This window comes from Beta vulgaris, chromosome 4 (genome assembly GCF_026745355.1).
Source record: "Beta vulgaris subsp. vulgaris cultivar EL10 chromosome 4, EL10.2, whole genome shotgun sequence".
Taxonomy (NCBI): domain Eukaryota; kingdom Viridiplantae; phylum Streptophyta; class Magnoliopsida; order Caryophyllales; family Amaranthaceae; genus Beta; species Beta vulgaris.
The window spans coordinates 43,189,967-43,216,524 of record NC_079205.1 but is presented as its reverse complement, the minus strand read 5'-3'; the positions used below and the strand labels follow the sequence as shown (position 1 = coordinate 43,216,524).

The 26,558-nt window shown below is 36.7% G+C and overlaps 1 protein-coding gene across 10 annotated transcripts in view; it reads left to right on the top strand.

Moving 5' to 3' along the window:
- The first annotated feature begins 2,994 nt into the window (after nucleotides 1–2,994).
- Nucleotides 2,995–26,558, top strand: part of LOC104907672 (uncharacterized) — a 48,445-nt gene continuing 24,881 nt past the window's right edge. The window contains exons 1-13 of one of the 10 annotated variants that reach the window (XM_010696630.4): nucleotides 2,995–3,165; nucleotides 3,266–3,349; nucleotides 6,270–6,357; nucleotides 12,625–12,733; nucleotides 13,654–13,752; nucleotides 17,716–17,758; nucleotides 18,666–18,737; nucleotides 18,851–18,946; nucleotides 20,680–20,919; nucleotides 21,614–21,797; nucleotides 21,950–22,061; nucleotides 22,233–22,319; nucleotides 22,410–22,548. In XM_010696630.4, the coding sequence (XP_010694932.2) occupies nucleotides 3,269–3,349; nucleotides 6,270–6,357; nucleotides 12,625–12,733; nucleotides 13,654–13,752; nucleotides 17,716–17,758; nucleotides 18,666–18,737; nucleotides 18,851–18,946; nucleotides 20,680–20,919; nucleotides 21,614–21,797; nucleotides 21,950–22,061; nucleotides 22,233–22,319; nucleotides 22,410–22,548 (1,350 nt within the window). In that variant the 5' untranslated portion in view covers nucleotides 2,995–3,165; nucleotides 3,266–3,268. Of the gene's footprint in view, nucleotides 3,166–3,240; nucleotides 3,350–5,641; nucleotides 5,661–6,269; nucleotides 6,358–12,624; nucleotides 12,734–13,651; nucleotides 13,753–14,130; nucleotides 14,210–15,870; nucleotides 17,351–17,715; nucleotides 17,759–18,665; nucleotides 18,738–18,850; nucleotides 18,947–20,679; nucleotides 20,920–21,613; nucleotides 21,798–21,949; nucleotides 22,062–22,232; nucleotides 22,320–22,409; nucleotides 22,549–26,558 lie in introns of those variants that run through there. The other 9 variants (XM_010696631.4, XM_048643146.2, XM_019252649.3 and 6 more) reach the window with 9 other exon arrangements.

Here is a 26,558-nt window from a genome sequence, read left to right as displayed (position 1 = left end):
ATATAATTTATGATGCCATTAAGTGTTGGGTTTTTACTATGAATTAATGGTTGACTATTATTGTTATGATGAATATTGTGATGTTGGTATTTGGTTGCCCTCTGTTTTCGGTTGCTCTCTGTTTTTGGTTGCCCTCTGTTTTTGGTTGCCTTCTGTTTTTGGTTGCCTATGGGTGTTGGTTTGGATTGGAGGTAAAGGGTGACCAATTGGCTAATGATGTAATTACTCATGTCTGGTATTGACTATGAATTAAGTCCCCCACTGTTTACAAAATGAGTCCCTCTTGCTCCCCACCTGAGTCCCAAATTTTTTTACAAATGAAAATCAGATGATGAAGGGACTCATGCTTTGGGCTTGAAGAGCATTAGATGATTTGCTCCTTATTGGTGTTAAACCAATGAGTTGAGGTTTTAAATCATCCATTGCTTCCTCAATGAGCCATGCAATTATCCCTGATGGATTTAATAAAACACACATCTCACTTTAAACTTGTTGACATGCAAAAAAATAAAATAACCATAAATGCTTAACTTCAATAAATCTTGCATCACTGCTTATACAAACCAGTCCTTCAACATGTACAAAACAATTTAATAAGTAAACAAGAACCCCCCAAAAAATTCCTGGTTTGCTTAGAAGTGTTGCTTCATCTTCTCCATAATCTTTAACAAAAGTGTTGTAAATAGTATACCTGTGTATTTGTGCAAATAGTTCCTTCATCTTCTTCTATACCTGTTATATACCAAAAAGTTGCTCCCCATTCTTTTCCTTCATACACAGCTTCATTATGTACAAAAAAAAGTAGCCACATCTTCTGGCCATTCTACTCTTGATGTGCATCTAAGTAGTCAAATGCTTCACCTATATTCACAAACCTCTCATTCAAATAAATAACTGCCTCATCTATCAATGCTTGGTCAACTTCAACATTTTCTGGAAGTAATCCATATCTCTCTAACTTTCTTTTTGCGTGATGTGAATTCTTGTAATTGTTCCCCCCTTTGCACTTTAGTATTTCTACTATAACATATTGTAACTGCAACCAAGTGTACTTCAATACTTCTGGGTCAAAGAAATCATAACAGTCCTGCACTCTTAAAATCAATTCATCTAGATTCTTAAAAAATGATTGATATTGTAGTGCTTGAATTACTCTAAAAAACCCCAAGTCTAGCACATTTAAGTCAGGGGACTGAGATGGCTGATTGATGAGTTAGATATTGAATCCATTCTGAGTTGCTGCTGCTATAAATTCTGGGTCAAATGCATGAATGTGAGGTCTAGCATTGTCTTGTTGTATGTAGATATCTTTAGACACACCTTCTAGCCAATTCCTCATGATGGCAGGTATGATAGTGTTAACTATCATGTCCCGCATAACTGCTAGAGTAACACTTTCAATTGCCTTTGTCGACAAAGTACATGCCCTTATGTTTTTAGTTGAATATTTAGCTCTTGCATATTCAACGAAAGGGTAGATACCAAATTTTCCATCATGTATCATCCTGCCTTAACTGTCCTTAATAGGTCTAGATATGACACACATGAACATGACTTTTATCTTAAATCTCTTGGACTGACAACAACTATAAGGGTCATCTTCAGCAGGGAGCAAGTAAAACCTCCTCATGTCTGGACTCAAATAAAATCACTTCTCATTTATGTGAACAACATTTTGCATGTCAACAAATTTTGGTGGTTGTGTCCTTGTTGCTGGTAATATGTGTTGTAACACCCACTTCATTCTTTGAATCTTGTGATCTTCTGTCAGTTTTGGGTGGGTGCTGCTAGTGTGACTTCTCAGCTTACCCCGTTTCAGTAGACTATAACCAGTGGATGGGGGGACTTTAAGATATCCAGCAAATGCCCTTATACTTGTCCTCAGTTGAAGTGGGACTGAGTGAAGCCATTTGTCATCATAAACTTTAAGCTTCCTACCACATCTTCCTGCTTTTTTGTTTCTCACATCTATGACATGCCCACTTTCTCTCTGTTTTTTTGCATCTTTCCGTATCCTATTTAATGTCATCCTACTTATGTCATGTTTTCTTGCTATTTCTGTTTTTAAACCCCATGGAAATTTACCATTTATTTCAGAGGTAAGAAGGTCATCAACCAACATTCTTCTTTTTGTTAAAGTTAAATGTGGTTTTTGGGTTGATGAACTTAAATTGTTTTGTATTTCTGTGTTTTGTTGTTGTGGGTTACCCTGCTGATTTGGTTGGTCTACTTCAATGCCATCTGCTGCTGCTGTACCTCCATCATCATCATCCTCTGTGTCATCATCACTGTTGTAATGTGTCCACATCTCATGCATCAGCAAGTCATCCTCCATGCCTTCAATTTCCAGCAACTCTTGAAGGCCAAACATCCCTGCCCCTCCCTCATCTGCTGACCCCATCTTCAAAGCTGGAGAAGATTTTTCGAAGACTGAAGTTTGAAGTTTTTTGTGGGAAACTTCAGTTCTTAATTTAGTAGGATTTTTTTTGTAACATTCATGTGCAGTGTGTGTAGTGAATTGTGGAAAACTATAAGATTTTTGTAAAAAAACAAATCATGGTGCTTAACAATATTTTCTCTCTCCTCATTTTGGGAAATAAGCTCCCATTTAATGTTGTGGGTTTATATAGAGGATAGAGTATGGAAAATGTAGGCTTAAACCATCTTTGAAATGGGTAATTTAATTTTTTTGCAAATTTAAAAACTTTATGAAAATTTTGGAGGAAAATGCATTTGGTGTCAAAAAAATTGGCTCCCCCAACTTTCTCTCTCCTCAACGTGTATAATCTTGGAGGGAACCAACTAGTGGTCCCTCTTTTCTCTCTCCTCCCTTCCCTTAAACCCCATGTGCAATGGTCCCCACATCCTTAATCCTCTACACTTATTTTCTCCTAATTAGTCGTTCAATTTTTACCTAGGGAATTATAATTTTTGAAAGTGCAACATCTAAAAAAAACTGAGGAAGTATATATATATATTTTTTTGAAATCAGGGGTAGAAATTGTTTTGTTTTTTTTTTTTATAAATCAGGGTACAATGCCCTCGTTGAATAAAGGGTTCATAATTCTCATACCTCTTCATTTCATTCCTCTATAAAAATACACATAGGAGCTCAGTCTCACTCTCGCTTCTGCAGTTTTGGACTCTCTCTCTCCTGACTTCGTGGTCAGTTCATCTACTAATTTGTTATAAACAACTAATGATTGAATTTGAATTTAACTGCTTTTTTTTTTTATAAAGATTTCGTTCGGATTTCAATTTGCAGAAAATGCAAGACGGAGAAGCCAATGATTTGAGTCGTCTTCAATCGATCATGCATACTATTGAACTTGCTTGTAGTTCAATTCAGGTTTTTCCTCATTTCCTTTCTTTATTTGTATTTGCGAAACTACTTCAGTTTTAGTAATTAACTGATGAACCACTGATATTTGTAGTTGCGTGCGTGCATCAATGTTTTCATCTATGTTTGTCTCAAAAGGAATTTCAATCGTGATTAGAATCCGAAATGTGATTGAGAATGCATATAATTTCGCTGTTCTTTTTACTTGTATTGTACTAAGTATGTAGAATATTGATGACAAGTAGATTAAATTGTGTGAGCAATTGAGTACAAACTATAGCATTAAGATAACAGCTCATTAATAAGTCTATTTAGCAACCTGGATAAAAATAAAGTGATAAATTCAAGTATTATTGTTCAATAATGGAAACTAATAGAGTATATACAAACTGATTTGACTGTAAGATAAATTCAAGTATCGTCAGTATCTTCGTGGAGTCTTTGTGGGCCTTCGTGTGTTCAAGACGTGCCTTAGAAATGATAGTAATTGAAGGAGGAAGGGAGGGTGAAGGAGTAGGCACTAGGCCGTAGGAACTAGGAATGAACTTGATGGAGATGCTTGAGGGAATTGTTGACAGAAGATTGGGCATTGAGGCACATAATTTCCGGATTGATGGCCGCATTCACGATTCCCATGGTAAGGCTTTGATTGTGCCTTGGATGAGTCCAGAGACATAGGCTTGGGAAGCAAACCCAACGAGGAGATGGTTGGCTGGAGTGACGGGTCTTGTAGCTTTGTTATGTGAGACAGTGAGAGGCAGGAGCACGATGTTGGATAAAGAACTCGTCATGAAGCTCATCAAAAGAGATGAAAGAATCCCTGCTATGGACGACATTTCGAGTCATAATCCGGATCATTGAGTTCATCAAGAATACGCTTACAACTTAATCCTCTTCAATAGGTTTGCCAAGTGAGGCCAAATCATCTACACAATTTTTGACGTCAAAATTTAGTCAGAATTGGTATGAGAGCCCTGTTACCCCTTTATAATACTATGCACGCGTTCCTTACTTTGGTTAAGATGATCTCGAGGGACTTGAATATGTCTCGGCAAGGTTGGCCATGCTTCACGGGATGTAGGGAAGCGAGATATGACTGGGACGAGAAATGCAGAGGGTTCCCACAAGTGTCCATAGATGAGCACGGAGGTTAGTTGTGTATAAGGGATTAGGAGCTTTAACTTCATTACTGATAATTGTTTAGGGAGGGGAAGAAAGAGAGCCGTCGATGTACTGGTGCAAGCCATAGCCAATGAGACTGGCCTCCGGTTGCATTTTTCAGGAGATGTATTTAGCAGGGGTAACCAGGTAAGCTTAAGAACATGAGCAAGATAAACAATGATGGAGTGAGTTTCTAGAGCCATGGAAAAAGAGTTCCATTGGAAATGTGGTAAGGAAAAATCAATTGAAATGTTATTTTGTCAAAGCTCATTTATCATGTAAAATATCTATGAAGAGTATATTGAATTGTGTGACTGAGTACAAGATACAACATTGTATACTAAGTAGTCTAACAATATGAGAGATAACAATTAAGCAACAGTTCAATAATTAATCTATTCAACAACCTAGATAATAGGAGGTAATAAATACAAGTATATTAGTCAATAAGAGAACCTAATATATACAAACTGGTTTGGTTGTGTATGATATTACTCATTTAGAGTATCTTTAACATCATATGGGTTGGGCACACATTTTAAGCAAGCAATTAAAGAAGGTAAATGTGCAACTTATAAAAAAAACAACATAAGCCTTCCCTCTTTCTAGTGTTAAAGTTTTTCTCTTAATGAATTTGTCTGTTTACCTTTTGTAAACTTTATTAAAATGGGTGCCAATTCATATGATGCAAGTAAAAAAGAAAAAAACAGAGGAAGTATATTTTTTAAAATGTAAGATAAGTGTATATATCTTCAAATGATTCTTTTTTAAGTGGGCCTAAGTAAATGATAGTGAGATTGAGAAACTATAAGCCACAAGGTTGTTAATCCTGGGAGAAGTGTCTATTTTGTTTTTCGATTCCTAATTGGGCTCTTTTACATTTTTCTCACCCCCAATGTACTTTCATAGATGGGAGACATATCTTGGATACGGCTTTTGTGGCTGATGGGGTGGTGAATGAGACTCTTAGGAAAAGAAGGCTTATGGCAGGGTGAGTTGAAATATTCATTTCACCATAACGGTTGATTTTCTTGGTAGGATGCCTGTGATGAGTATATTGGCGTGGAAGGTGGGGAGGGAAGAGAGGAGGCCCATATGTCCTCAATTTCTACAGGGTTGATACCGTCTAATCCACGGTTTGTTAATAGAGTTCAAGCAGGTAAAATCCATGGTTTTAGAGGTCTTGGAACTGATACAACATTGAAGTGTTTCTTTTTGAGTTTGTTAGACATTAGGGGAGGGAACTCTTTCTTGCAAAGGCTCCTTGACTATCTGTAGGTTTATGGTTGGAAAAGAACAGCATAATGTTTGCAATAGAATGTCTTATAAAATGTTGTGATAGGTATATAGGTTAGAAGTATTTTTTGTAGCTTACTTTTGTTGACTTGCTTACTGGGATTTTCCAAAAAATGCTCATACGGTTGTAGAAAATATTTGAAAAGCTCTGTTTGGAATATCTATTTAGTAGGACTTTTGGTCCTCTCACTACACTTTCTTCCTTATTGATAAGTTACTGTCTTTTTATTTCCATAAATTAAGAGGATTACCAGATTAACAAATCTTCTGACTTAGTAGGCTAGATTGGCTTCTAAAATTATGACAATTGCATTTTCATTCCCCCCTCCATATCTGTGCTTAAGCGCTGCTGTTTGATTAAACTTAGGATGTACATGCCTCACATGTCAATATGATTCTAATTTCTCTTTTCTCACTAATTCATTTTTCAAAAACATGATTATGATTGCCTCTCTGCTCCCATCTGTGTTAGATGCATGTAAATCCTGCTGCTGCTGAGGCTACCATCTTGTCACTCAGTCAATCTCCTCAGCCATATCAGGCTTGCAAATATATTCTTGGTGAGCATAAACGGCTGATTTATTCTTCTTTGTTTTTGGTCCCCCTTCGAGTTTCGTAGAAAGAAATTTAATTTCTTGATTCATAGAGGAGCTGGTTGGTGAACTGAATAAGTCTATTTCGAGGAGGTCAGCATCTTGACATTACTATTTTGCTGAAGTAGCGCTTCATCCAGGAAAACATTATCCAAAACATCTTGTTGATTGTATAGACTAATAGATTAACAGGATATTGACCACCAGTGGCCTTACTGCTGGCTGCTCTATGCTGTTGGATGGTCAATCCCGTTTTAGAAACAGCAATAGATGTTGTATGTAACACATACTTAAATGTGCATTGCCTTGCTGTGTTGTTATGCTGTACGGGACTTTGATTCAGTCTCACATCTTTCTGCACGTCTGTGATACTTGTGGGATTACTATCAAATGTTTCCTCCTATCTCATTTTTTGTATATCTTCTTTCATCTCTATCGGAAGTCTATATCTTCATTTGCTTTGGTCTAATCAGAAATGATTCTATCATTTCTGTAGCTCCAATTCAATATAGATGGATATATACCATATATATCCTCCTCCCCATTTTTTTTCCCATGCAATTTTGAATACTCAAAGGATCGATTCTTTGTTGCCATAGGTTTGCAAAGCTAATGAGGGGACTTTTTATAACCCTAGTGCTGTTTTTTTTTTTAATTATTTAACATACTTGAGTTACCGCAGTATAAAGACACCAAGGGATGTTTCAAATGGGTGGCGGTATGGGAGTCCAGAAAATGTTATCGCTGTGCCACTCAAATTATTTTGTAGGTCTCAATCTAAATATTTTAACTTTTTTTTTAGATGAGGTTCAAAAAAGTTTAGGGTCAGCATAATATTTCTTCTATGTTTGTTCACTTCTTGTTCATAAACATGTGGGCTTCTCATTAGGACAGTAGAAAGAGGGTGGAGGAGTGGTGGGGTGAGTGTCATCTTGGAAAAGTTAAGTTTTATTAGAAAGTTAAAGTTCTTAAGCAAAATATCTTAAAGTAACATTTCGTGGTGTGGAATAAGGTCTTTAGGGATCTAAGGGAATAAAGGCCGTCTTTTTGAGTAAGGTAGTTTGTGTGCACCAGTAAAGATTGGGCTTCGGAATATGATGTTGAAACTTTAAAGCTTAAGAATGAGTTGGAGGTGGTGGTTTTGAGAGTAAAGCAAACTCACAAGATGAAGGTTTAATGGAAGAGAGAAGGGTTTCCTTATTAATATTGAATAAGAGGAGTAGGAAGTAGGAATTATGTTAAAGAGTGTTGTTGGGGAGATTATGATGCTATTTGTAGAAAAATCTTGTAATGATGCTCTGCTTAGTTACCTGAGTTGGTGGTTGAGATGCTTAGAAGGGGAGGTTGGTTGGACAGATTGCTCAAAGAGGTGCAATGGGTCTTTTTTGGCATGGATATGGATAAGGTGCTTGGCCTAGGATGGTTGGGATCTGATTATGGATGACTTAAAGATACATTTCGGCGAGTTTCAGTAGATTGTGGTTATATGAGCAAGCAAATACTCCAATTTCACCACTCTTGACTAGCTTAGTGAGGTTACAGATTGCCCTAAGATTATTTTGCTATCCCCATTTTGCGGTGTGCTCTTGTGGAGGGGAGAGAGAACGTTGATATGGCTTCTAATGGTTGAGAAAGGAGTAAGAGAGATGGGCTATTAATTTGGGCAATGCAAATGCTTATGATAAGGTGAGTTAGAATTTTCTTAACGTCAAGTAGGGTTTTATGGGCGGTTAAAGGGTTGCTTGTCTCGTGCTTACCTTTTGGTAATTGTGAATGGTATTCTTAGAGAATGTTGTTTTTACCATAGGGTTATGGTAGTATTTTTCAGCACTATAGTATAGGGTTAATCAATGGCGGTTTTAAAGTTCATTTTATGTGTGTTCATGTTAAAGTAGTAAACTGAAAAAAAATCAATACTTCCTCCTTTTCACTTGCAATATTTCTTATTCTAGGAAGTTGCGTATTACTTGCAATATTGACATTTTTGGCAACTAACCCACTCTTTCTTTCTCCTAGTACATGGGGGGTCCTTTTTCATCTCTTTCGATCTCTCTCCTCTCTTAAATTCATGTGCCACACTTCAATGTTGCTAGTAACAAAAATCGGAGGAAGTATGTAATAACCGAGGTGTTTTGACATCTACATTATTATGATAAATAAGCAGAGACATGACTTCTATAGGCAATCAACAAGCGACTCAAAACCTTCATTCTTATGATGACATTCCAATTTCAATTACCTTGGTTTGGCAGTTTGTTGTGCCGGTAAGAAAAAAACCAGTTTCTTGTGCCGGTAAGAAAAAAACCAGTTTCTTGCGAGTGTTTTCTTAATATTAAAAGATTGATCAAAGTGTCAAGTTAAAATCAATATTAAAATATTACTTTAAAAGCTTTTTACCTGCCAAAGTCTAACAACTTGGTTTTTTTACTTAAATTTTTTTAAGCTTTCTTATGTTCACTGCCAACCTTTTATTTGCACCAATACTCGTGTTGTAATGACAACAACAGGTTCAATTTAATTTGTTTTGCCCTAACTTTGTTTGATTTTTTGAGACTTTTAATACTTTAAGTGGTTCATTTAGAGTTTGAACCCATTGTTCACAACGTAAATCCTCCCATGGGGTTAATATAGTGGTTTTTTTGGTGCTTGGTAGGATGCCTAACCAACAGGAAACCTAGCTGTCCAATCTTGGTGAATAATGGGACGATAGGACAATACATTTTCATTGTTGGATGTCGTCCTTATGATTTAACGGAGGAGCTCATGAATTTGCATAATAAGTTGGTTTGAGGATCAAAGAGTAATTTCTTTATATTGTTTTTTTAGGATTTAGTCTCAACCTTGATCTCTTCTAGTGCTTTTTGTATCAGTAGGGCTTGAGTTTGATGTTAGGAGCTTTTACCCGTGGTGTGTTGTCTTGGCGAAATATGTGTGATTGCCAGAATTTGCAGGAGAGTGGATGGTGGAAGAAGCTCATTTTCCTTGGGTGGCAGGACCGCTTTGTTGCTGTCTTATTCTTCTCTAGTGTCTCTCATTATCTAAGTTTCTACTAGTTGTTGCAAATAGGGTTGAGAGATTATTGATGAAATTCTGTATTGTGGTTTAGGATTGTAAGCAGAAGAAAGTTAATTTTGTGAAATGGGATATGCTGAGTTAACTTTGTGAAGTGGGATATGATGTGTTGATGAAAAGCAAAAAGGAGGCTTGGGAAGTTATTATCTTCCCGCCATTTGTCATGAAAGATAAGGAATGTTTAAGTCCCTTTTCTTTTCAACTTGTTTACCGTCACAAGTATAAGATAGAGGAGTTTACATAACGTCTTGGTGTTCTATAACCGTTGTCAAAGGTGCTAGCCTCTAGATTGTCCATAAGTGATTCGTCATAGCTGAATTATACTTTCTCTGTCTTTTTTTTTTATTATTGCATAATTTGGAGTTAATCATTTGGAGTTTCACACTTGCCAACGCCACAACTTTAACTGTTAATATCTTTAATTATGTCCTTGTAAAATATATCAAAAGTTGATATGTTGAAAGTACATATCGAAGTGAGCTTAACAACGTCCCATAAGACTGTATTTGTCCTTACTTTTAGTCACAAAAGATGGTTAAAGGAGAGTGTGAATAGTGTAGAAGTCCAAATGATGAATAATTAAAACACGGGAGAAGTATATCTCAAATCTTGTCTCACCTTGTGTCCACCTCTTTTCTTTTTGGACACATTAACAACTCAAAATCTGATCTTAGCAGTGAAGATTTTCTATTGGATACGTTTGGACTTTTCTCGTGGTCCCCTTTATGCCTTTTCTTGGTTTTTAATTTCATTTCAAAGGCTAAGGTACCTGTTAAGGTGAGATCCTTTTATGGAAGCTGGATTGGAAGGATTAATGCTAATGTGCTTTAAAAGTGATCTTGCTTATAGATGTCATCATGTATTAAAATTGGGTGCCTTTCGAGGATAATTTTGGATTTTCCTTGTTATTGTGTTAGATTGGTTAACATGATGTATGGGACTTGGAACTTTGGAAGGACCAATTGCTATGATGTAAGGCTTCAATTGTAATCCTGTGGTGATTATGTCTCGTCCATTTTTTCTCGAGACATGAGATAGAAGATTTGAGTCAAAACCAAAAAAGGGACCAAAGAGCTCCAAATTAAATCTTATGGAAGCTTTAACACTTAAATTTGAGCAAATCCCCTCTGTAAAAGTACTTCAATATTAACCCTAGCCTTAATCTTGGAATTAATCTGAATTCACAAATTGGATAGCAATTGGACAATGGTGGTTGTCTATTATGACAAAGATAATAATTTAGCCATCCATGGGAGCCTACCTTTTTCGTTTCAAGCATTCTTAGGTAAATTCCTTTTCTCTCTCTTCAGTCATTGTCCATGTCTCTCCCGCTCGTTCTTTTTGATTTTCTCTTCCTGTGTCTTTCTCTTTCTTCATTCTCACTCACTTATTTCATCCTCGTCCTTCGCTATTTATCTTTTTTCTTTCTCTTCGATGTGGAAGGTTGAGTGATTGAGTCTCACTCTTTCTTTGTTTTCCCTTCCTATACCAGATGTCCATGTTTTTGTACATATTTTCTTTCTCCTCATTGTTTTTATTTTATTGTGGGATAAGCTTATGTGTCCATGTTTTCGTACATATTTTACTTGGCCTCTTTCACTAAATTTTAATGCTACAAAAGCAATAACCAAATGGAAAAACAAAAAGCAAAGGTGCGCCTCACCTACATGATGATGATGATGATGTCTAGACTCCAGGAACCCTAACCCTTATTTAAAATTAAGCCTAGGAAACTATTAATATGCTTTAATTTAGTAAATTTACCCTTGGTTTCACCCATGCACAAAATTGGGGCTAGAGTGAAAGTCATTATGCCGTTCATGTGAACTTTTTTCCACAAGGTCAAGAAAAGAGAATTGCCATTGCAAGGCCTTGTTTGGCTGTATTGATGCAGTTATGCTTCTCTAGGAGTATCTGACTATCTGTTGAGGACTTATGCTTGAAATCTTGTGGGGGTGGCAAGGGTGCATAATTGTTGGAAGGGAATCCTTTTTTCGTGGGTGGTAGATGCTTGGTTATCTAGTATGTGCCTTTATTGCTTCACATGCTTCAAAACTTGGAAAGAGTATGAGGGTCTTTTCTTGTTATGGATCAGAAGGAGAATGTAACCTAATTAAATGAGTGTGAAATAGCATAAATTTTGCAGGAGTTTAGAGGCAATTTCATCACTCTTATTTAGTGTTACTCAATTTGCAAAACCCCTGCAAACTGTGATCCTATAAAGGTGAAAATATATATGCAACGTCTTACTTCTAGGCTTATTTAACAAAATTAGACTAGGTAGTGAATGGCGATCCTGTACTACAGATTAGGTAACAGTGCTCTTATTCACTAGTTTTCCTTTCCTTTGGTGTAAATAGCGGTGTCCCTATATAGAGGCTGATTTTATGGCTAGAATTTGGCTGTTGGAAGCAACGATCCAGTTTGTTCCTTTCTATTTTTTTCTTGCTTCAAGATGCAAATAGAACTGTGTTTCTTACCAAATAAGGTGAACATGTACTTGAAGTATGATAGCTCAGCCGAAGAATAAAATTCTAACAGTAACCTTATCTTGATTTCACATAATATGGGGGAACCACAATAAGGACCTCAATTTTGCCATGTTAGATGTGGAAGCTCTCTGATATACGGATATCTAGGTCAACCTAGCTAAACTGTGATGCCTCTCAATGGGGGTCTTCTTCTAATTTTCGAATGATGTACAGCACAGTCAGCACTACTGCATGCGAAATTGCCTCTTTAATTTTGTAAGAGTACTCCTCATATAATCTAGAGTTTTTCATCCCCCCCCCCCCTCTCTCCCTAGTTCAAATGAATCATCTTACCTAAAACAAAATATATGAACTTCATTGATAGATTAGTTAGTTATTTAATATATTCATTCTACTTAATTGGCTGATATTCATTCTACCTAATTGGCTGGAAACACCTAGAAACTGGCTTCCACCCCCAAATTTATATATATAATCCCCCCCTTTAATAGTCACACCAAGTTTACTTGATTTGGATGTGTAGTCAGAAACCAAAAACAAAATTATGTAATAGCATTGGTGTGGGTTTGGTAGCAACTATGAGTTCTTGGCAAAATTGTTTCTGTTAATCGGTTAATCTGTTTACTTTTTTTTGGTCTACTGTTAAACTTCTTTTTCCTTCCTACTTCAGAGAATTCTCAAGTGGCAACTGCGAAGTTTCAAGCTGCTGCTGCAATTCGAGATGCATCTCTTAGAGAATGGGGAATGCTCACGCCTGTGGATAAGACAAGCTTGATTAGGCGAGATTTCTTTTCTAAGCTTGCAATTTGACTTGATACCTGTTAGTAGAAATCGAACGTGAAATCGGAATAACTTTATTTCCCAACCCAGCCAACCCAGCCCCATGACTGTAAGAAGAATAAAGAACAGAGGAGGGCGGGCCATCAAGTCTTTTGATGGCTGGAAAACTAAGCGAAAAAGGAAGAGAAGAAAAGAAAGATACAACCTTTCGAAAGCCAAAATTCTGATGAACATGACTGTGATAGTACTAGGGCTTGATAAACATGTTTGCGGTTCTATTGTGATTCTTGTAATTATTTTGATTATGTTATTGCGATTCTTCTTTTTCTCGTATGTCTGAGTTTGACACCATAGCAAACACTAGCAGTCAAGTCTGAGGCTCTGAGCAACATAGTGTTCTGTTAAGTGTACTCAGCATTATTTGCAGTCTGTTTGTGAACATCGCTTCATCAGTTTTTTAAGGTTTACCTTTTCTTACTTTTGCCAAGGACGATTTGTACAAGTTGTAGATCTCCAAGAATTTGGAGTATACTACTTTCAATCTAGCTGTGGCAGTCAACTTCTGTAACAATGCCATACACACAGGACAAATAGTTGTAATGAATAATAAGTATTTTAGTTGTCTGAACTCATGGGTTGAAGCTAAATTAATCCTCCTCTTGTGCATGTTGATTCATATCTTCTGAATTTAAACCATCTATCAATATGGTTTGTTGCATGCAGAATATTATAGCATGTTTTGTGCTAAACTTTATCATATAGCTTTATCATGAAGAAGCAATGGATCTTGATTAAACCTTGTAGACGTAAGATTTGTTTATTTACATGTTGCCATGAAAAGTTTGCTAAACCTTGATTTCTTGTTCAAATGAGTAAGGTGGTCTTTGTCTGACTTTTAATTGTATCTTTCCTCTTCCAGTTTCTGTTTGTGCTTTGTCATGCAACATGCCAGTTCATCTGAGAGTTATGTTCAAGCAAAGGTTTCTTCTGTAGCTGCTCAACTATTAAAAAGAGGCTGGTAAGTCGTAGAATTTGTTTGGTCTCAGATAGCGTGAAATTAATTTTTTTTTGTAATGCATACTCTGTCCAGATGTGGCATTATATTCATGCTTGTCTCCTGTTAATGTATCATCCTAGCAGCTGAATGATATCTCCTGATCTTTATCTATGGTGCCAATTCTTGTTTTCCATTGCTCTATCATCCCATCTGGTATGCTGTGACATGTAGCTAGATAGTCAGAGGTTTGTGAATTGTGACTTGAATTGTATTAAACAACAAAAAATGTGGTTGGTGGATGATGAGGGGAAGGTCCTATGACCTATTGTGTGTTATTCGCTTAGCACCTCTGCAGGTAGAAAGTTGACTCTGCCTTTTTTATTGCTTTATTTGTGATAGATAATAATGAATACCACTTCAGCGGCACCAGGGGAAGTGTCACCCATGCCATGAAAGGAGGGTCAAAGCTGAAAATCAGGTCTCAATCTATGTAATTTGCGGGATATCCTTTATATAGAGCATCCATCATTTAATGCTACTTACTACATTGTAGTGCTACTTTGCAATGAGTCGAACTTAGCCTAACATAAGGAATCATGAATCAAATGTTACCTGTTTATTTTATTTTATTTAATGCATTAAGGATAAGAGTTTTCACCATACCACAATTCAAAGACATGTCTAACATCATTCATATCGATGAAAAATGGTCTATACCACCAAATGCAAGTGCAGTTACTACATCCTCTAACATGAAAGACGATCTTATAGGCATTGCTAAAGTAAATGCATTATTATGAAGTTCATGTTTCTTGCCACAGCTGCAAGACCAAGGTATAATGAGATGGAATAGTGTACTTCTGATGAGAAATTTGGGGATGTTTTCGTTTTGCATTGGTTGCCTGCAAGGAATAGAAGTGAAAAGAGAGAGATTTTAGTTTTTCTTTTTTCCCAATAAAGATTATCAACCATTTTTGGAAATATAACTTTTGTTTGTTTCATTGAACATAGGAACCAGGAAGTCATATTTCCACGGAGATTATGAATCGCATATAGTTGTATTTTCTAGGAAGGGGAAAATCTTGTTTGATTGATCATGGGAAGTTCTACTTACCTAGTGGGAACTAAGTTAGTAACTTCCTCCATTTATGTGGAAAGTGGAACTTTCTAGGAAATGCTATTTTCCTATATTTGATCACCCAAACAACTCCACAATCCACATTCTTCCACTTTCTAGGACATTCTACTTTCCGTGATTTTGTATGTCACCAAACAAGCATTATATATGTACAACTACAAAAACTCATGCTTCAATGATAAATATTGTCATTAGTTTTAAGGATTTCTCACTTAGCATCGGGGTTTAGCCAAATTCACTAGGTACCATCGCCAACTTTAGAATCTACAAGGTACCCTTTCTTATAGTAAAAATTCTTTTTTTAGAAAAATTCTTACTAAAGTCAAATTTTTATCTAATTGTGATGACTAATATTATCCGTCTAGTTCATGAATTTGCGTTCCATTACATCTCTCACTCTATGTTCTTCCCTCTTTCTGTGTAATCAGAATGGAACCCTAAAAGGGTTTGGGAGACGTAAATTTTGGGGGAAGCAATAATCAAAAGGAAGACAATCTTCAATTGTAGGGTCTTTAAAAAGAAATCTACAAAATGCTAGCGAAAAATGTTAACCTCTGTTAGGATATGTCTCAAACTAGAGTTATTACTGTATCTCTAGGTACCTTGTGAATTTCGAAGTTGGCGAGGGTAACCGGTGAATTTTGCCAAACCTCTTATTTATTATACTTTGAGAATTTCAGGTCTAACATATTTATATTGTTGCTTTCATAATGTAATAACCTAGCCAAGCGATTATCAAAATATTTTTGGAATCATGCGATGTAGCAGCTGGTCATATAACTTGAAGTTAGAAGTCCTATATTTATTAACCATTATGTCATGTCCCTACTCTCCTTGTTTCTTTAGGATCAATTTACTGGCGGAAAATTGAAAATGTTTTACATAAATTTAAGGCCCCCTTATGCCTTTTAAACTTGTGCCATCTAGTTTTAAAAACACTTGTACTAAGAGAAACATGTTGATGGAGGTAAGAGGCTGCATTTGGGCTAAGAAGCAGTACCACTAGATAATAATTGATCTTTTTAAGTGGCTTTACAGAGGCCAACTAACCTTCTAAGTTTGAAGTTTCGTCTTTTAAGGAATTCTTTTTCAGTATCTTCCTATTTAGAGCTGTACAAGCACATCCAAAATGCAAAAGAAAAATAGGTGTTCAAAGGAGCACAAATCCTCTAAATAGCTCTAGTTTCAATTGATTAAGGCTCTTATAGCTTATTAGGTTATTCATCCCATTTTTGATTCTTAAAGAAAGGTGTGCTGATAAATATTTTGTAGCAGCCGCCGTTCCTGACGTGGTGCCATTTGAGAAGGTGGAGTTTGGTTGAGGATGTCTAATGAGTACGCTCTCTAAGCTTATGACATTGAATCACAATTGTTGAGGAGGGTAGTAGTAAATCATGTCAGGAGGGTGATTAGGTTACTGGTTGGTTTGGCAGTGTTACTCTGAATTGGAATGATGAAGTGCAATACATAGCGCATAGACTGTGATGTGTGATGTAACCCGTCAGGTGCTGCTTCCTTCGCAGTTAGCACTGCCACCTCGTCGCCGTCGAGGTTGAATATTGATTTTTTCCGTGGTCTTTTAGGTCACAGTGTCAGTTATCCTTTGTCATTGTGCATTATGTAATATTGTGGAACTTCGGATTTAGAAAAGGTGGTTTAAAAAGAAATCTTTTGGCATAGAAATGGTGAAAGATTACTGGCCTTGAACCTTTAAAGTCAACTCAAGCCTTTTTTGGGAACAGAGGCTGTATAATCTTCTTTCCTCGGGGTGGTCCTAGAGAGGATATATTACTCTACCAGGCTTTCTGGAGGCTTGAAAGCTCACTGAAGTTTGTAGTTTCCATCAATGTATTATGTATCTGAAAAGTTGGTTAGAGCTACATTCCTGCCATCAAGCTGGATGTTCTTCCCTTCCTGTTCCTTTCCCATTTCTGTGACAATGCACCATCAACCTTGAAAGGACAACCTTATCCTTCGTACCAACAAACCAGCTGCAATTAAGTGACTAGAAGCTTAACCTATCAACCAGATGACAGGGGCAGACATTCCTGGGATGTTGACAGCAAAAATGAACTGAATATAGTGCCACACTGCAAGGGCCTTACAGAGGAAAGAGGGAAGAGAACTAAGAGAAGTTAAAGGAAAGCTGTTGATGGAAAATACAGATTCAACACCATAGCGGAACAGATGGCCCCTCTGTGGCATAAACAACCTTGAAGGAAATCCCGATTTTCCCGATTTTCCTAGTGAAAATTACGCAGACATGAGAAAATTGGTGTGTATTTGTCTGAAACAGAAAACACCATGACTTAAATTTCCCAGCAGCAGAAGAAGCTGACACTACGAAACAGGCAAATCTGAAGAACAAATTAGGCTTGTACTAAAAAGGTTTGGCAGCATGAACTGAGGATGTGGATTGTTTAATTTTGGAAAGCTCGTGAGAGAAGAATAGGGCAAACGGCTTGTTATGTAATTATGAAGGTTTGTTAAACTTGTGAAAATTGACCTTTGTTCTCATTATCGTTCTTATCATTCTCTATCAAGCAATCAAACTTTTGTTGTTAGATGTATCTTGGATACTTTTTGTCACTCGATTGATCAGTGAAGCTTTATTAGATGGGGACTGGTGGATATCACTGACTACCCTAATATGCTTATAGGATCTGATTATTGCAATGTATTAGCACATGCTCATGTTATATTTTTTTGCCTTCTGGTTATAAATTGAATATGAACGTTTCCCAGGGGACGTAAGTGTTCAACTGAAGTCATTTTGTGGCTATTACAATAGAAGTCAAACTATGATGGTTAGATTACATTTCAAAAAAAGAATCTTCTTTGTGCAGGTTAGAATTTGCGGCTTCTGAGAAGGAGGGATTTCTGTTTCAGGTATAAAGACTATTTCCCACTGAAATAGCACTTTTGAGTTTTGCCTAGTACTGCCAAGAGTTTGCTATATGAAAATAAATGGTTATGAACGTTTAACTCTCAAAAGAACTACAAGTATTCTGTAATAAATCATCTTTCAAGCTTTGAGCTGTTTCCTTCCTCTGAATCAGTACACGTGGTTATACCTTCTTTTCTTTGTGTCTCATACATATGTTTTCCCTGGGGATGAGTGGTTTTAACTCTACTCTTTTTTAGTGATGAATATATTTTTTTATATGTGATGAAGTTGATTCATGTTTGACGATCTATATAATCTTATTGATGATTGTTCATCTGATTTGTAATACAAATTGACGCATTTGTATTGATTGATTCTGGTCTTTATTTGCATCGAAGTAGTTAGAGTCATGTGATGAAGATGCTTTATGACTTATACACATACTTTGAAAGGTATTCATTATTGTACTCATGTATAAATGTATTGATAAAGGGTTCTACAACTGTATATTATTGTCTGCTACAGATTAATGTTTCAAAAGTTGAGTAAAGTACAAGTTTGAGTGTCAAAAAAAGATCAATTGCTGAATTCATCTTGATGTCATCTTCAATTAGTGTAGCTGAATGGGTGTGAATTGTTTGCCAGGGTATAGAGGACGTTACCTATTATTTAAATTAAACCATGTCATTTATAGTGGGAGCACCACCACGACATGCCATAATATAACAGTTGCTTTTATTACTTCATTGTGTCTCTGATTCTGGCTATAGTTTCACTTAAAATGTCTGTGGGTCCCAGCAATCTGTTGTTTGTGGTCTGTCTGGCTTTTTTCTGTATGTACTGTGTAGAATCTGTGGCTTGTCAATTCTCCATTTTTGTGATATGTCCTGTTTGACTTTGTATTTGCAGATAAAGCAAGCAATTAATGGCTGTCATGGTGTGGACATGCAATTCACTGGTATAAATTTCCTTGAATCACTGGTAAATCTTGCTGTTCTACTGATTGTTTTCTGTCATCTTTTGATCACTTGCCCTTGGCTTCCCTCTTTGTGGAAGTTACTATTATTGTTTATGTAATATGACTTTCCGTTCAGGTATCTGAATTTTCTCCATCCACTTCAACCGCCATGGGCCTTCCTAGAGAGTTCCATGAGCAGTGCAGGATGTCCCTGGAGGTCGGCAACCTGAAGGTTGTTATTATTTTATTGTTTGATTGTGCTTGTCTTCTATTTATATTATGCACACGCACACGCACACACACACACACACACACACACACGCGCACGCACACGCACACGCACACGGACATGCTCATGCTCTTGTCATGTATATATACACATTAATGTACATGTAAACACACACATACACACAAGATCAAATGATGGCATATTTGTTAATAATACAACCTGTTGTTGGGCGACTCCTAGGTATCTCTTTATTACTTATCACAAAATAAAAAGGACAAGCTGTTATCAAAGAGACTAGAGTACATATTTACTTTACCCCTATTTTTGGGTAGGTAAAAGAATACCCTGCCCCTCTTCCACCTTATTCTTACCCCATGGGAAACGGTTGCCCTAAAGCTGTTGAGTTGCTAAAACGACATCCCCCTGACTTGGAGGTTGCAGACTCTAGTGGGCGGAACAAAATCTTATTCCTTCTGTGGTCTTAGATATTTCAAATTTCTTCTATCATTTGTAGAAAATTTCTACTTGCTACTTTGATGCTGTATGTGTTCCTTGGAGTCTAACCCCTTCTGTTGATGGGGCTCACCGAATCTCCTCTTTTCACCCAGTCCAGCTTGAGGTATTCTGTAGAGTATAAACTCTAATGGCAAAGTTGTTGAAAAGTTGCTACAAGAGGAAGTAGTTTACATTTACAGAAATGAAGAGAAGATAGTCTAAGATCTGATCTAAATGGGGGAAAAAAACGAAGAAAGACAGCATGGTAGAAACCCACATTTCACTGAAAATTGGGGGAAATGAACGATAAGTAAGTTGATCTTGAGTGGCAAAGCACCAACATTGTAATATAGCACACCACAATAACGAAACTTCACCGGAAACATCTTAGAAACTCTTATCTACTATCTACTATGAAAAAAAAAAAAAAATAGAAATCTAATTCTTGCTGGCGATGCCCATGCACCTTTTTCACAAAAAAGACAATACTCTACGGCCGTAACATATGTTAGATCTAACAGTCCCTCTGTGTGTAATTTTCAGATATTCACTGCCACAATGCTGGTGGTTTTGCCATTCGAGATCATTTAGTTTCTCTTACATTCCCCTGATTTTCAGTTTTATCTGGAAAATAGAAGATTGTGAATTTCAATTTGTTGTTAGTGTGTGGCTGGTCTTAATTTTTTTTTTGAACATGCTTCTTTCTTTCTGATATTGATCTCTCCTCCTGCCCTTGTCTGAGATTTCCTGTTTAAGTAAAGTAATATCACCTGCAAATGTATCAACCATGTCAGGCCTGGTTTATAACAGGGGATAAAATGATTGATCAGCTTTGAAGATATACAATAGACCCATAAAATTGATACCTAATGATTGCTGGTAGTTTGGAGCTGGTTTCTGTATTTTTTTTATATGGGGTCTATATACGTCCGGTCACGATAGACGTGTAGTTTCTGGTGCCCACAGTAGTACTGCTAAACTGTCAGCTCTGTAGTGGTCTGTTGAGCGGCCGTGAGCAGTTGGGGGTAGCTTTGTTCTTTCTTTGTCATGACTATGAGTGCTGATGTGCAGTGCACCAGTTTGCTTCTCGTTAGCCATGGATCTAATTAAACTAACGGCTAAAAACTCTCAGAGCCTTCTCTTTAGTACCAGTTATCATTGATCCCATATGTGTGTGTCTCATATTGTCATTATAATATCTTCCAATCACTTATTCTTAAATGTGCTTGTTTGGTCTTAAGACATTCTACAGTTGGGCCCAGGAAGCTGCTGTAGCTGTTACAGATAGAATAGTGGAATCTGATTCTGAGGTCCCTGAAGTTAAAGTTTGCACTGCTGCGATACGCCTAATGCTTCAAATTTTGAACTGGGATTTCCGTTACAGTTCTAGTGAAAATGCTAAAACAAATGTAGATGTTTTTTCTGCGAAAGCTAGACTCGATCCTGTCTATTCTAGGAGATCTGAATGTATTCTAGTGCAGGTAAATGCTTCTTTCCTCATAGATTCTATTGTTTACTGATGTAATTCTTTGTCTTTTTGTACGCGTAATTTCAAACCCTCTACTATCAGAGCTATTTAGGGGAACCTTGGTCTTGTGAACTTTATTTAGTATGTTGTTTCTTCCCATAGTATATAAGACAGTTTGAACATTGTGCTCTTTTGTATCCTGTTGAATGGCTTGATTGGATTCTTTGGTTTCTTCTGGTATGATTACTCATCATCTGACGTAGTGTTAATTTAGGTATGTGTATGTCCCTTACTCAATGGTGGAGTGTCGGAAAAAAACACTTTGCTGATAACTGTGGCTGGGCACTTGTCTCAATTGTTAATTCTTCTTGTAATCTAATTATTTGATTTATTGGTTTCTTTTGTATACTTCTGCATCAACTCACATCAGATGTTAACTATGGTTGTGCATGCCACTTACTCATGTTATCTATGGTTGTGCAGATGTAAATTTTCTTGTAATCTAATTATTTGATTTATTGGTCTCTTTTGTATACTTCTGCATCAACTCATATCAGATGTTTAACTATGGTTATGCATGCCACTTATTTATGCATTGGACTATTGGAGTCTCAAATGAGAACAAACTACAAAGGCTATAATCCGCTATATGCTGATAACTGCTGCCTATCCCTTATCTTATTTTGAGTACTTTGATCGTCCTGTAGCCTGGTCCTTCATGGCAGAAGATATTGCTTTCAAGCGGGCATGTTAGCTGGGTCTTGAATCTTTATGGATCGTTGAGGCATAAGTTCTCACTCGGGGGATACTGGCTTGATTGTCCAATTGCGGTTTCTGCTAGAAAGCTTATTGTGCAGTTTTGTTCCTTAACTGGAAATATATTTTCAACAGGTAGGTTTTTCTGTTGCTTGGTTATGAAGATATTTTGAAGATAACAGAGCACGATCATAGTCATTGTGATTCTGTTCTATCTCTTGTTATGGCCATTCTTATAGCATCTTATCAGAGTGCTAACTTTTTGAACATTATTGTATGTGTTGCAGATAATAATCAAATGCGAGAACACCACCTTGTACTATTACTATCTGGAATCATACAATGGGTTCATCCCCCGGATGCTGTATCGAGGGCAATCGAATGTGGGAAAAGTGAAAGGTCTAAAAGGCTTGCCTTTTCAACCCCTCCTTGGTTCACTTGTATTGGTTTTATTGAGTCGTAACGTTTAGATCTTGTGGTGTTCTTTTCTTTGACTTTTGGGTGTGCAAATCATGTGATAGATTCAGTTCAATCTCTGATGAAATTATTAATATAATGTTTCTTGTTCAGTGAGTTGCTTGATGGTTGCCGAGCATTATTGGCTTTAGCAACTGTAACTTCACCGAGTGTGTTTGATCAACTCTTGAAAACCATATGGTTAGTGGCAATTTGCAATTTTTCTTTGCTAGGACATGATTCTATCTGTACATTTATAATTTGATTCATCTTTTTTTGCATTCCCTCCAGCCCCTTCGGAACAATAACCTTGTTATCTAGCTTGATGAGTGAAGTCATTAAGGTACTTATGGTGACTGATACTGATGAGGAGACATGGAGTTGGGTAGCACGCGATATCTTGTTAGATACATGGACATCTCTTCTTGCGGTATGGAACTGTATCTTTATTTATGATCCCATCCCTCCTCAACCCTCACAATCAGGTGAGAAAACTAGGTTGGACTACTCTGAACTAGACAACTTAACTGATCTTTTGAACAGGAGTAAAATAAGAACCACAAATGCTGTGAAAAATCTATTGTTGGGGGTGTAAACATACCCGATGCTGGCTACAAACTTACAGACTTAACCGACCACTCTCGAGCAAGGTCTTTTAACTTATTGATAAAATAGATAAACATCTGCTGAGTTCTTCATCTTTTGAAGAATAGTCTTTTCTTTGAAGCATATATTATACATTAGTTACCTCATATTTGTGAAAAAAACAAACTTATTCTATTTTTAGTTAGTTTATATAAAAAAACAGTAATCTATTCTAAGCTAATGGAATGATATTGTTTGCTTGTAATTTATTCACGCAAGAAATATAGGATTACCTTTAACTTTTTAAGGTTATCTTGATTTCATGTAAAGTATAAATAGAGATGTAATCTCATTTAAAATATAGACGAGAAAACATATATATTATATTTCCTGGGCAATTCCATCTCTTCTTATTATAGTTTGGAATTAGCAAATTCCTTTCTCCTACAGTTGGTATCAGAGCTAGGATTAGTTTCTATATTTTGCAAGTTTGTTATTTGAATAATGGCAGCAACTACAAATAACATAGTGCAAGTTCAACTCCCAAAATTGAACGGGAAAAACTATTATAATTGGTCCATTCAATTAAAGGTGTTTTTCCGTTCTCAAGACATGTGGAGTATAGTGGAGAATGGTTTCACAGATGTTACTGAGGCAGCGGCATATGCTGCTCTTAGTCAGGATGCCAAAAATACTTTATTGGAAACACGCCCAAAAAGATCAAAAGGCGTTATATCATATTTTTCAGGCAGTGGAGGAGCCTGTATTTATAAAAATATCTATGGCAGAAACATCGCATGAGGCATGGAAAATTTTGCGAAGTTCTTTCAAAGGTGATGAACATGTCAAGCAGATATGTTTGCAAACACTACGAGGGGAAGTCGAGTCACTATGCATGGATGACTCAGAATCAATATCAGCCTATTTTGACCGTGTACAATTAATTATCAATCAAATGAGGATTAACGGTGAAAATGTTGAAGATGAAAGAGTTGTACAAAAGGTTATACGATCTCTAGATAGTGATTTTGATGGTCTCGTTTCCGCTATCGAAGAAGCACACAATTTGTCAACCTTGTCCATTGAAAGGTTGTTGAGCTCGTTGACATCTCATGAGCAAAGGATGAGACAACGAGGTAAAAGTTCCAATTCAGAACAAGCTTTGTAAACTAGAGCAAATGTGAGCAACCGTGGTGGTTACCATGGTGGTCGTGGACGAGGTCGTGGTAGAGGAAGAGGTAGTAATTTCTCTTCTTATAACAGAGATAAAAATGTGGAAAGCAGATCTACTGGAGACTCGAAAAAGACACCGTTTGTACGCCGTGATAAATCAAAAATTTAGTGTCACAGGTGTGAACACTTCGGACATTATGCATCTGAATGTCGAACCAAATTGAAAGAAAATCACAATGAACGAGCTAATGTCGTTAAAGCCGAGGAGAGCTTAGTTTTGGCTTGTAAAGAAGGTTCGGATACTGAGACTAGCAATGTTTGGTATCTAGATACAGGTTGCAGCAATCATATGACTGGAAAGAAGGAATTATTCTCCTTCTTGGATGAATCTGTGCACGGAGAAGTCAGCTTTGGAAATAAAAACAAAGTTCTTGTCAAAGGTAAAGGAAACATTAATATCCAGTCAAAGGACGGTACTAATGTTACTATTGTTGATGTATATTATGTACCTGGGATATTTTGGAATTTATTGAGTTTGGGTCAACTTACAAAAAAATGGCACAAAATCAACATTGAACATGGTGTCTGTGAAATTAAAGGAAAAAATAACAAAACAATAACTAAAGTGAGAATGACAAAAAATAGAATGTTTCCTTTACTTCTTCAGCCGAAAGATGTCATGAGTTTTCAGGTGATGATGGATGATCACAACTGGTTATGGCATTTACGTTATGGTCATTTAAATTTTCGTGGTTTGAAGTTATTAGCACAGGAGGAGATGGTGTCAGGTTTGCCTATAATTGATGTACCTGACAACCTTGAAGGCTGCATTCTCGGGAATCATCACCGAGATTGTTTTCCTATTGGGAAATCAAGGCGTGCTTCAAAACCATTGGAATTGGTTCATACAGATATATGTGGACCTATTGAGGTGGAGTCTCTTGGTAAGAAAATATATTTTTTACTCTTTGTAGATGATTTTAGCAGGAAAAATTGGGTTTATTTTCTGAAGAAGAAATCCGAAGCATTTGAAAAGTTCAAAGAATTCAAGGCATTTGTTGAAAAGCAAAGTGGTTTTGTTTTGAAGACATTGAGATCCGATCGTGGAGGAGAATTTACATCCGATGAATTTTATGATTATTGTAAGAAAGTAGGCATTCATCGACAATTGACAGCTAGCTATACACCACAACAAAATGGAATAGCTGAGAGAAAGAATAGAACTATATTTGAGATGGCAAGAAGTATGTTGAAGGCAAAATCTTTGCCAAAGCCATTATGGGCAGAAGCGGTAGATTGTGCTGCATATCTATTAAACATTTGTCCCACGAAGAGTGTTCGTGGAATGACACCAGCAGAAGCATGGAGTGGCGATAAGCCCGATGTATCCCATTTGCGAGCATTCGGTTGTGTCGCTTATGCGCACGTACCAGATCAGAAGAGGAAGAAACTTGATGATAAAAGTCGAAAATGCATTTTTATTGGCTATAGTAAGTCAACTAAGGGTTATAACTTATATGATCCTGTAAACGGAGATGTTATAATCAGCAGAGATGTTCAATTTGCTGAAAACGAAGCATGGCAATTCAGCAAATCAAATGAGGTTGTTACTGAAGAGAATTCTCTTGATGATGCTAGTAAGACCATTGATTCCACAGCTTCGAGGTCAACGTCAAAAGATAGTCCTATTGTGAGAACATCTTCAAATCCTTCCTCTCCGAATAAACTAGGTCCTAGAAAACGTGTTATGCCTTCCAAATTTAAAGATTATGTAGTATCGAGAGATGATGCTGATACAGATGAAGATATCACTAATGAATCGTTGGTGAATTTCTGTTTGTTTGCCGATTGTGATCCAGTCTTATTTGAAGAAGCTGCAGCTGATGAGAAGTGGGTTCAAGCCATGAAAGAGGAAATTCATTCTATTGAAAAGAATGATACATGGGAGTTCACAAATTTACCGTTGGGAAGAAGCCCATAGGAGTGAAGTGGGTATATAAGACAAAATACAGACCTACCGGTGAAGTTGAACTCTATAAAGCGAGATTGGTAGTCAAAGGCTACAAGCAAAAGCCTGGAATTGACTACTTTGAAGTATTTGCTCCAGTATCCATTCGTATGATTTTATCGCTTGCCGCTCAAAGTAAATGGAAAGTTTATCAGATGGATGTTAAAACCGCATTTCTAAATGGTATACTTCAAGAAGAAGTATATGTAGAGCAACCCCTGGTTTCATAAAGAAAGGTGAAAAGAACAAGGTCTATCGTCTAAAGAAAGCTTTATATGGCTTGAAGCAAGCACCACGAGCATGGTATTTTCGTATTGATTCATATTTGCTTCAAGATGGTTTTGAAAATGTCCACATGAGCACACGTTATATGTGAAGACAAAAGATGATGGTGACATTAATCTTATGTCTATATGTTGATGATTTGATCTTCACTGGAAACAATCAAAAGATGTTCGAAGATTTCAAGAAGGCTATGTTGGATCATTTTGAAATGACAGACTTAGGATTGATGTCATATTTTCTTGGTATTGAGGTACAACAAACTGATGATGGCATATTTATGTTCGCAACAAAAATATGCAACGGATATTTTGAAGAAATTCAAAATGGAGGCAGCTACTTCTATCAGAACTCCAATAGCAGAAAGAGTAGAGATGACGAAAGAAGGGAGC